Source organism: Capricornis sumatraensis, chromosome 4 (genome assembly GCF_032405125.1).
Source record: "Capricornis sumatraensis isolate serow.1 chromosome 4, serow.2, whole genome shotgun sequence".
NCBI lineage: Eukaryota > Metazoa > Chordata > Mammalia > Artiodactyla > Bovidae > Capricornis > Capricornis sumatraensis.
In genome coordinates, this window is record NC_091072.1 from 122453789 (window position 1) to 122466318 (window position 12530).

General features: G+C 38.9%; 1 protein-coding gene across 1 annotated transcript in view; it reads left to right on the forward strand.

Moving 5' to 3' along the window:
- The window catches only part of DENND5B (DENN domain containing 5B), a 223163-nt gene that overhangs the window by 134589 nt on the left and 76044 nt on the right, over window positions 1–12530 (forward strand). Inside the window, exon 4 of the mRNA XM_068970701.1 lies at window positions 12283–12470. Coding sequence (XP_068826802.1) covers window positions 12283–12470 — 188 coding nt within the window. The remainder of the gene's footprint in view (window positions 1–12282; window positions 12471–12530) is intronic.

The following is a 12530-nucleotide window of genomic DNA, read 5'->3' on the forward strand; positions in this document are numbered from 1 at the left end:
CTGAGCGATTTCACTTTGACTTTTCACTTTCCTGCACTGGAGAAGGAAATGGCAACCCACTCCAGTATTCTTGCCTGGAGAATCCCAGGGACGGGGGAGCCTGGTGGGCTGCCGTCTGTGGGGTCGCACAGAGTCGGACACGACTGAAGTGACTTAGCAGCAGCAGGAGGATCCCTTTGATCCAGCCAGTCTCAAATAGTACTGTGTTAAATCCTTTGTTTCAGGGACTTCTCTGGTGGTCCAGTGGTTAGGGATCTACTTTGCAATGCAGGGGACATGATTTTGATCCCTGATGGAAGAGCTCAGATCCCACATGGGTTTAGTAAGCCTGAGTACTGCAACAAAGACCTAAGGCAGCCAAATAAATAAATAAAAATATACATTTTTTTAAAAAGACCTTTGTTTCAACCCCATCAATGCCCATTTTATTCATCCCATTTCTTAACCATCCACAGATTTCCATCCTTCGGGGATGAGTCCTGTGACGCCTTTCTTTTTCCTCTTTTCCACTCCTCTGCTGCTGCTGCTAAGTCGCTTCAGTCAGGTCCGACTCTGTGCGACCCCATAGACAGCAGCCCACCAGGCTCCCCTGCCCCTGGGATTCTCCAGGCAAGAACACTGGAGTGGATTGCCATTTCCTTCTCCAGTGCAAGATAGTGAAAAGTGAAAGCTTAGCCGCTCATGGGGTGAATTCATCTGGGTTATTCTACTTCACATTTTTAGAGGGAGTCAGGCAGTCCCTGTTCTTTGTGTAAACATAGTAGCTTTTATCCAGTTCACTAGGCTGGCTGTTCTCTCAGGAATAACCCACTGTGATGTCTGTGTCATGGATAGCCATCTGTGATTGTCCCATAGTTAGCTGTGGTCCTGCATCAACTCTTCCACCCTACAGCATTTAAAAATGAATATACTGCTCCTAAATTTCTTTCTTAGTCCTTTAGTAAAGCTTCTTCAGGAAGCTGGTGGTGCCAGTCTACAAAGGAAATGATAGTTCCTTCACAGTAAGCCCCTGTTCTCGGTAGTTTCTTGGTTTTGCCCTTCCCAACCCCCACAGTGAACCTTGGTGACCTTTGTCCCCAGATAATTGTTCCCTTTGAGGGAAGCTTTGAAGCTAGATTGCCCAGCAACAAAATCTGACCTTGCAGTCTCTTTTAATTTTGTTTTAGCTGTTATAGCTCAATCAATCAAGGAATTGCACGTGTCACTTTTTTTCTTACTGGTTTCTTTATACATCCATTGAAACAACTCCCCAGGAGTTAGATCCATCAATAAATTCCATTAATAACTTTTACCTTCAGTGATTTATCTCAGCACAACTTTTGCTCTATACCGTGATTAACCATGTGGCCTCCCATGGGTCAACAGTTCCTCATACCCTGCCCTGCTCCTCATTGTTTCTCCAGTTCCTCATACCCTGCCCTGCTCCTCATCCTTTCTCTCCCCAGACCACATGTTTCTACAAACCTAAGTCATTCTGTTAGCTCCCACATTTTCTGACACTGAATGAGAGTTTTTTTTCTTTCCTGACATCTGTCAGACATGATACTGGCAATTCAGTTCACTTTGACACTAGCCACGTGAATTTAACATCAGGTTTAAAGTTTTGATCCTGCAGAACTGCCCTCATTTCAGACACCAGCCACAAATAGGGTGATCAGGTTACCCACATTTCTGTCCAGCCAACTGTGAATTCAGGATTCACTAGAGCAGCTCATAAAACTCAGGGAAGCACTTTACTTACTGTCACCATTTATCACAAAGACTACAACTCAGAAACAGCCAAATGGAGATGTATAGGAGAACATCTTCAAGGAGGAACGCATAGCTTCCGTGCCTGGAGGGCGGGCCTCCCCCCACCCCCACCTCAGTGTGTTCACCAACCTAGAAGCTCCTCTATTCCTTCTTGAATCAATTTTTGTTCATTTCTTATTTATCTAGGAAAAATTCTCTTGCCATTCAGCTTATTGACATAAAGTCTTAATTATATTTCCTTATCATCTTAGTCTCTGCTGTCTGTAGTTTTGTTCCCCTTTTCATCCCTCATGCTGTTTATTTGTGCCTGCTCTCTTTTTTCTCTTGATTATTTTCCCGTAAAGTGTGTCAGTTTTACTAGTCTTTATAAAGAACTTTTACCTTTGTCTGTATTTTCTGTTGTATCTTTATTTTCTACTTTATTAATTTATGGTTTTGTTTTTTATTTGCATTGGGCTCACCCCACCCCCAAATATTGGCATCTAGAGTGTTTGAGTGCTGTGATCGTTGTACCCTACAAGTCTTCAGTTCAGTCACTCAATCATGTCTGACTCCTTGCAACCCCATGGACTGCAGCACCCCAGGCCTCCCTGTCCATCACCAGCTTCCAAAGTTTACTCAAACTCATGTCCATTGAGTCAGTGATGCCATCCAACCATCTCATCCTCTTGTCATCCCCTTCTCCTCCCGCCTTCAGTCTTTCCCAGCATCAGGGTCTTTTCAAATGAGTCAGTTCTTCACATCAGCTGGTCAAAGTATTGGAGTTTCAGCTTTAGCATCAGTCCTTCCATTGAATATTCAGGACTGATTTCCTTTAGGATGGACTGGTTGGATCTTCTTTGCAGTCCAAGGGACTCTCAAGAGTCTTCTCCAGCACCACAGTTCAAAAACATCAATTCTTCGGTGCTCAGCTTTCTTTATAGTCCAACTCTCACATCCATACATGACTACTGGAAAAACCATAACTTTGACTAGACAGACCTTTGTTGGCAAAGTAATATCTCTGCTTTATAATATGCTGTCTAGCTTGGTCATAGCTTTTCTTCCAAGGAGCAAGCGTCTTTTAATATCATGGCTGCAGTCACCATCTGCAGTTATTTTGGAGCCCAAAGAAACAAAGTCTGTCACTGTTTCCATGTTTCCCCATCTATTTGCCATGAAGTCTTAGTATCTGGTATTTTCATTATTCAATATTCCAATGATTTTAAATTTTTCATTTATTTTAACCATTTGCCTTTCTCCTTTTTTTTCTTTTTTGCCTTCTTTTGAAATAATTGAAAGATTTTTCTCATTTGTTTTTTTAATTTAATTATTGTAGATGTGATATGCTCTGTTTCCCTTTATTAATGGTAAGCTTTGAGGTTTTAACATGAACACTCAGTATTATGTTAATAAGAATCTTTAAAATACAGATACTCTAAAAATGCTTTGACTTCAGTCACCCCCATCATGGCTTACTTATTATAGTTGTTCAAAATTTTAATAATCCCTCAAGTTAGATCTATTTATTTACTTGATTTTGCTTGAACTTACTCATAATTGCCATTTGTTGAAAATTCACATTCCATCTTATATCTTAAATATTTCTTCTGGGATTAGTCTCCTTATTCCTAAAGTTTATCCTTACAAGTTCCTTAAGTGAGGTGGTGTTCTCTATTAGATTTTGTTCATCTAACAGTGTTTTAAATTTGTCCTTGTTTTTGAAAGATGGTTTCATTAGATATTAAATTCTGTACTGAAAGGTTTGTTTTCCTCTCCCTCTTAGCACATTATATTCCAGTATCTTCTTGAAACCATTCCATTCTCATTTAAATGAGAAGTCATTTATTATAGTCACTCTCATTGTAATTCCTTGGCCAGAAATCTTTTTTCATTCTGGCTCTATATATGATTTTCTGTTTGTCCTTGGTGTCCCATATTTTTACTGTGATTTATCTAGATGAGGATTTCTTTATTTGTCCTAATGTGATTCATTGTGTTTCCTGAAATCTAGGATTAATATTTCTCACCAGTTTTGGAAAATTCTCAGTTTTCTTTCTGAATTTTACTTCCATCTGTCTTTTTTCTTTTTTTATCCTCTTGAAACTTTAATTAAATGTGTTACTCTGTCTTGCTCAGTCTTCCATATCTTTCGACCTCTTTTTCTGTCTGTCTGTCTCTTTGCTGTATTCTGATTGATTTATCTCTCACCTTATTCTCCTTTTGCCCATGTTTAATCAATCCTTAGTTAACCCTTCCTTTGACATTTTAATTTCAGTGGTCCTATAAATAGTCTTACTCTTAATTTTTCTCTTAATTTCCTTAAATACATTAAACATACACATCTTACATTCTTTTTCACATAAATTCAGTATTTCATGAATTGAGGATTGAGGATTTATTCCTCCAGGGAGGGTTTATATTTTCCTTCACCAATTACCTGAATTCACTGGCAGCACAGATTAGTTTACTTTAAGTTATAGTTTTCACTGTGAGTCTTTCTTTGGGCCTTACAAATAGCATGAGAGCCCTAAACACCTTTGAAAACTAGCCAGTAGATAGGAATTTTCAGGAAGGCTTTTTTCCACCTTCCTCCCTGGGCCAGGGCCAGGGCCAGAGCAGACAACTTTCGTTGGCAACACAGACTTTTTGTTGTAATCATTTTGGTTTTATTTTTTCCTTTCTTGGTCTCCTTTCCCTGAGTTTTTTGCCCTTTTTAGATCTGACTTTTTTGCAAGAGGATCTACCATTTTAATTCTAGCCCTTCTTGAACTTTGTCCCTCAGCATGCACAAAAATAATACTGACGCCTTGGCCACCTTAGTTCAGTAAACACTCCAAAGACAGCCAGACATTTCATCTTTACCACACTGAAATCTCGCTCCCATTTTGTTCCCGGCCTCCAATGACTTCCTTTATATTTTTTTGCAAATTCATATGGTCACGTACTGGGTGTTAAATAGTTATTTTATTTACCATTTTTAGGTTAGTTTTGGAGCCCTAGTCTATAACATTGTCATAAATAGAAATGTTTAAAACAGATCATTGAACTAAAAATGAACAGATTGTGACAGTTATTATAGAATATAACAAATGTTAGGTATAATATAACTGTTAGTAATATAAAAAGGGAAATAATGCAGATCTTTTTTTCTTTTACCAGCAATTACCAATTATGTTTAACCTACATTAAATAATTTAAGTACCCAGTATGTGTGTAAATATTTTGTTTTTGTTGTAACCATTGTTGAAGCAATAAGAGATACTACTTTGCACAGATCCTCATGAGTGTTAGAAAATTATATTTTTATGAATATAGATATTTATAGGAAGTTATATTTAAAATTATGAATTAAACAAGACCTTTAATATAGAAAACAATTTTCAATGAATATATATTTCATTACCTATTTTGCAAGCCTATTTGTCTTTGAAACCTATATATACTTTCTTAAAAAGTCATCTCATATCAAATAAAAAATCATTTTCAAGTCAGATTCAAATTATTTATTCTTATAGATCCATTTTGGAGGGGATTCCACTTCCCACAGATTATTTCCATGTAGATTAGATTCAGTAAGTTTTTAAAATTGTAGTAAAAAAAAAGATGTATGAATTTACCATCGCAACTACTGCTTAGTGAAAAATTCAGTATATTCACATTGCACTAAGTATATTCAGATTGTTTTGCAACCAGTCTCCAGAGGTTTTTCCTCTTGCAAAACTGAAGCTCTATACCCATTCAACAGTAACTCCCTGTTTCCTAGTCCTCTTAGTCCCTTCCTGACAACTGCCATTCTTCATTTGTTTCTATGAACTGACTACTTTAAGTACCTCATCTAAGTGGAATTATACAATATTTGTCTTTCTATGACTCGCTTATTTCACTTAGCATAATGTCGTTAACGTTCATCCACATTGTAGCATATGCCAGGATTTCCTTCCTTCTTAAGGGTGAATAACATTCCATTGTATAAAATTTTTTAAAAAGAAAAGCAAAAAAGCATTCCATCATATGTATATACCACATTTTGTTTATCCATTTACCCATTTTGTTTCCACCTTGACTACTGTGAATAATGGTACTATAAACAGACATTTGACTATATCTTCTTCAGCACTCTGCCTTCAGTTCTTTGGGTTCAGTTCAGTTCAGTCACTCAGTCGTGTCTGACTCTGACTCTTTGCGACCCCATGAATCGCAGCACGCCAGGCATCCCTGTCCATCACCAACTCCCGGAGTTCACCCAAACTCAAGTGCATCGAGTCGGTGATGCCATCATCTCATCCTCTGTCCTCCCCTTCTCCTCCTGCCCCCAATCCCTCCCAGCATCAGACTCTTTTCCAGTCAACTCTTCACATGAGGTGGCCAAAGTACTGGAGTTTCAGCCTCAGCACCAGTCCTTCCAATGAACACCCAGGAATGATCTCCTTTAGGATGGACTGGTTGGATCTCCTTGTAGTCCAAGGGACTCTCAAGAGTTTTCTCCAACACCACAGCTCAAAAGCATCAATTCTTTGGCACTCAGCTTTCTTCACAGTTCAATTCTCACATCCATACATGACCACTGGAAAAACCATAGCCTTGACTAGATGGACCTTTGTTGGCAAAGTAATATCTCTGCTTTTGAATATGCTATCTAGGTTGGTCATAACTTTCCTTCCAAGGAGTAAGCGTCTTTTAATTTCATGGCTCCAGTCACCATCTGCAGTGATTTTGGAGACCAAAAAAATAAAGTCTGACACTGTTTCCACTGTTTCCCCATCTATTTCCCATGAAGTGATGGGACTGAATGCCATGATCTTCGTTTTCTGAATGTTGGGCTTTAAGCCAACTCTTTCACTCTCCTCTTTTACTTTCATCAAGAGGCTTTTGAGTTCCTCTTCACTTATTGCCATAAGGGTGGTGTCATCTGCATATCTGAGGTTATTGATATTTCTTCTGGCAGTCTTGATTCCAGCTTGTGTTTCTTCCAGTCCAGAGTTTCTCATGATGTACTCTGCATATAAGTTAATTAAGCAAGGTGACAATACACAGCCTTGATGTACTCCTTTTCCTATTTGGAACCAATCTGTTGTTCCATTTCCAGTTCTAACTGGTTCTTTGGGAATATGTACCCAAAGTACCCAAATTCCCAAAGGGGAATTTTAGCAAGTTTTTAGTACCTACCTGCTTCCTACTGCTGTCAAACACATTTTGGTTTTCCATGGTAATAATATAGATATGCTCTTAATAGCTTTAGTATATTTCATTATATAAGTGGCCATAAATCTAACCCTTTTGTTAGTTACTTAGAATATTGCAAATAGTTTACTGTATAAATAACATTTTATACACTTTAAGCATCCATGTACATATATTTTTATTTATATGATAAATTAACTAGAATTTCTGGGTCAGATGATCTGTTTTATTTTTAAGCGTTAGAAAAATATTGCTGAGTACAAAGGTCTAGCAATTTATGCTGCCTTTATAAGACGATATATGAGAATACTCTTTCCTCCACATTTTTGCTGGGATTTTCTTTTTTAATCTTTGTCAATCTGATAAGCAAAATATAGCTCACTCTTCAGCCATCATTGAGGCTAATTTTTTAAATGCTCATTTGAATTTGTAATCTGCCTTTTGAGATACCTTTGTGAACTAGTCAGGTCCAAGGCCTCAAAGCCAGTCTGGCTCAGTCAGTAGCCAGTCACTGCCCTGGGTTAGTACATGTGTAATCTTCCAGCTTTCATCAGGATGTTCACCAAAGGTATGCTGGACACAACTATCTTCACACCTCCATTGTCAGTGCTTCGTAATATGTAAACCCCAGTAAGTGCGGCCTTTCCATGGGCTGTTGCACCATCAGCCAGCATTAGACCTGTCCTGTGTCACTCAGCCATCTCCTGAGGCTGTAGCCTGGGTCCTGTGCTCCCAATCTCAGTTCCAGCCTCAGGCTGCTTGACTGTCCCCATAGGGCTGACCTTATTCTTCACAGTGATGCTGGTAGACAGGGGCCAAGTCCCAGGGATGAGATAGCAGAGGCTAGGCCATCTCAGGGTCTGTGCTTTTGCAATTGCTAGGCAAATTTTTGACAGTGTGTTTTGTTGTAAAACATGGAATCAAGATTGCCAGGAGAAATATCAGTAACCTCAGATATGCAGATGACACCACCTTTATGGCAGTAAGTGAAGAGGAACTAAAAATCCTCTTGATGACAGTGAAAGTGGAGAGTGAAAAAGTTGGCTTAAAGCTCAGCATTCAGAAAACGAAGATCATGGCATTCAGTCCCATCACTTCATGGGAAATAGATGGGGAAACAGTGGAAACAGTGTCAGACTTTATTTTTTTGGTCTCCAAAATCACTGCAGATGGTGATTGGAGCCATGAAATTAAAAGACGCTTACTCCTTGGAAGAAAAGTTATGACCAACCTAGATAGCATATTCAAAAGCAGAGACATTACTTTGCCGACTAAGGTCCGTCTAGTCAAGGCTATGGTTTTTCCTGTGGTCTTGCATGGATGTGAGAGTTGAACTCTGAAGAAAGCTGAGCACAGAAGAATTGATGCTTTTGAACTGTGGTGTTGGAGAAGACTCTTGAGAGTCTGTTGGACTGCAAGGAGATCCAACCAGTCCATTCTGAAGGAGATCAGCCCTGCGATTTCTTTGGAAGGAATAATGCTAAAGCTGAAACTCCAGTACTTTGGCCACCTCATGCGAAGAGTTGACTCATTGGAAAAGAGTCTGATGCTGGGAGGGATTGGGGGCAGGAGGAGAAGGGGATGACAGAGGATGAGATGGCTGGATGGCATCACTGACTCGATGGACGTGAGTTTGAGTGAACTCCGGGAGTTGGTGATGGACAGGGAGGCCTGGCGTGCTGCGATTCATGGGGTTGCAAAGAGTCAGACACAACTGAGCGACTGAACTAAACTGAACTGATGGTCAAGCATAATGTCTGGTAGTTTTATTTCATTTTACATGCCTTAGATGTTCACATAATAATTTCTCAGTGTACATTTGTTGACCATTCACTATGTAGTAGGCCATGTACCAAGTGCTGGAAACTCTGAGATTAAAAATATAGTCATTGGTGCTCTAACAAATAATGTTTAGCCGGGAAGAGAGGAGAGACACATAAATAGATAATTATAATAGAATTTTGATAGTTTTACTGGGAGGAATAATTACTGTGATGAAAATAGAGGTGGGATACTGTGGAAGCATGTGAAAGGGACTGTAGTGCCAATAAAAAGTATTTAGGGAATGCTTTCCAAAGGAACCACTGCCTAAAGAAAAAGTGGAACTTAGCCAGGTACTGCAAGGGAAAGAGACATCCTGGGCAGAGGGAAAGGATTACAGAGGCGCAGGGACCTGTCATGTTCAGAACTGAATTGCTAACATATGATTTGGCTACATATGTGGTGGTAAGAAATGAGGCAAGAAAGGACCAAATTATGAAGCTGAGACATATCTTAAATATGGAAACTTACTACACATTCATCATGTTGAGTATCAAAGAAAAAATAATTTTCCTAAGTTATTTAATTTTTTAAAAAAATGTTTAGAGAAAACTAACTTTTATTTCTTGATTCAGTTAAAAAGAATTGCCTTGTTTCTGCTAAGTAACTGCATTATTAAAAAGCATGTGGCATTTATACTGTCCTTGAGAAAGCAGAACTAGAAAGAAGAATAGACATGGAACACACGGAATTGTGGCAAAGGAAAAATAAACTACGTATATCAGTCTTTCATGTCTGCTAGAAAGGTGGGAAGTATATAATTTGTTTTCACTTCCCCATGTGAAAGTTTCCCATAATTAAAGCAAGAAAATAGCCTAAGATGGCCAGTTGCCATTCCTTAAAGAAGTTATTTTTCCTTTGAGATTAAACATTTTCCCATTAACAGTAAATAAAGTAGCCAAGCTGCTAGGGATTTGATTTGAGTGCTTAAAACCCTCTGCCTTTCAGCATTGGTCCAATCAGGAAACAGGTTAAACCACACAGTAATTTAAATAGAGGAATGTGATATGAAGAATTATTAAGCTATAATAGGAAAGTAACCATAGTGACATGAAGAACACTCTAAAGGGTATCCTCGGAAGGACCAACTTGGAAGGAGGCCTACTTCCCAAGGCTAAGGTTCATACTTCATTGAAGAAGATGTGGTTACAGCTTATTGGATGGTGGAGGCCAGTGGGTTGCCTGGAACTGATCCTCAGTCAGACAAGCAGAAAACAAACCTCCCGGGTCCAAGTGAGCAGTCGCTGTGAGCTATGAGTATGCCCTATCCTTATTAGGAGGGCCTAGTCACTGAGACTGCCCACTCTAGGTGTGTGGCCAGGAAAGTGGACCGTCAGACGTCCTCACAGATCCACACCACTGATCAGCCATGCAGTAGGAACAAAAGCACACAAAACACTGCACCTTATCCACTGTCCTCCAAAGCCACTGAGAGAAGCCCTTCCTCCACAGTGTCTCTCTAGTTATCTCTACTGGCAAAGCTTCACGGTGCGCTCACTGTAAAAGAGGACATGCTAACTGGCCAGTCCATTTTCATAGACCACCTGCGGAGTGAATTTGGAGCTCAGTAAATAGATCAGTAGATAACTGGCTCACAATCTGACTGCTTAAAACCCCGAACATTTCACCTGTGTCTGGCTTATAATTGAGAAAAAAATTTTAAAAACCCTGAAGCCCAGGAACTGATGTAGCTCTCAGAGCTCAGCCTCCCTGTTACCACAGAGTGATGGGATGCTCACAGCTGAACCATGCAGTTCTGTTGAGCATAAGCAGCCCCATGGGACCATCCGCTACAAGCAAGGTCACTGTGCAACCCACGAAATACGAAGCACCCTCTTCCTTCAAGCTGCCTGGTATATATTTTTTAGAAGTGCTCCTCTAAGCAGGTTTTCACCTAACACTTAATAATGAATCAGATAAGGAAATTTTTAAATACATATAGGCTGTGGGTAGATGATAATTCGTGACCAAAATCCTGTTATAGACTATTAAAAGTAGTCATTTACAGATTATAAAACAACACAAGAAAAATTTTAATGGAAAACATCTTGCTTGTGTGTGGTTGGGTGTTCTTTGAGTTTGATATGAACCAAGTAACATCGGCTCATTTCCCTTAACTTTTTAAAAAAGTCTCCCCCAAAGCCTACTCCCTCAGATTTTACTGTATTTGTGCACAGTGAATTCTGTGAGAGAATTATTACAATTCTACAATATCTATTCTGAAGACCAAACATTTTTTGGTAACACATTTATTAGTAAAATTAGATCTGAACCAGCATGACCCTATTTAGATTCTTTGGGTATACTCGGACACTCATATAGTTTGGTGCAGAAACATTAATTGATTATAGGGTGCTGCCCTAGGTAGTTCACGTATGTGTTGTATGCACAATATTACCTTTGTAAATTAAGTTATGACATGTCTGCCTCCAAAGGTTTAAATAGGGATTATAGACATATGTCTGTACCACTGCTGGCTCCTGCCAATTGCTGGAAATGCGGGTTCTATCCCTGGGTTGTGGAGATCCCCTGGAGAAGGAAATGGCAACCCACTCCAGTGTTCTTGCCTGGGAAATCCCATGGATAGATCAGCCTGATGAGCTACAGTCCATGGGGTTGCAGAAGTATCCAACAAGACTTAGCAGCTAAACAACAAACAGTAGACATATGTATGTATAGCATCCATGGCAGAGTGGTTTTAGAGGGCACTTCATTTATAACTATGTGAGTTAATGAATATTAGCTGAACTTATTGTGGTAATATATTTTCCTGTTTATGCATATATCAAATTATAATGTTATATACCTAATACTAATATAATATTATATGTTAATTATATTTCAGTAAAACTGTGAGGAGGAAAGAGGCACTTTAATATTGTGGACAGTTTTTAGTTTTGATGAATTATCTCATGTAAACAAAACAATAAGAAAAGCAACCTTTAATTTTCCAGTAACTTTCCATTTTGTCTCTGAATTTCAGTTGGAGGTTAACATAGGAAGTGTGACTGTAAATATCTTGTATCCTTGAAATGAAGGCTAAAATAAATATAATCAGGACAACTATAGGTTATAGCCATGATCATTTATACAAGAAAAAAAGAGCCTCTGAATTGAGGATTACATAGATAATACATGTATATAAAAAGGGATCAATAACAGTATTCTTACACATTTTCAATGGGGGAAATGCCAAGAACAATTTTATTAGTTCTTGTTTGCTTTGCATTTTAAAGGAATGTCAGTTCACATACCAGTGTTTTCGTAAACAAAAAGTTTGATGATGTTTCCCACCTACTCATACCCCCCTGAAAATCATTCAAGTGAAACCTTTCAGCTCTTTAAATTATGATGGGATAGAACTGACTTCTGTTCTGTGTGGTCATGAAGAAGCATTTTAGCTCAAGAATGTAGCACAAGAATTTTAGCACTTTAGGATTTTAGCACAAGAATTTTTCTGGAAATTGATGTTTTTAAGCTTAATGCAGTGATTATGTTTTGACTTGGAATCTTCCCCTCCGTTTCTGTTATTGTTGTTCTATGCAGATTATCAACGCCTGATGACTGTGGCTGAAGGCATCACCACACTTCTGTTCCCATTTCAGTGGCAGCATGTTTATGTGCCCATCCTCCCTGCTTCTCTGCTACATTTTCTTGATGCTCCTGTCCCTTATCTGATGGGCCTTCAGTCAAAAGAAGGAACTGACCGTTCTAAGCTAGAACTTCCTCAAGAGGTAAAACTTTAAATGAATGATGCAGCATTTGTTCTTTGTTAATTTAGGTCAGGGCCACTT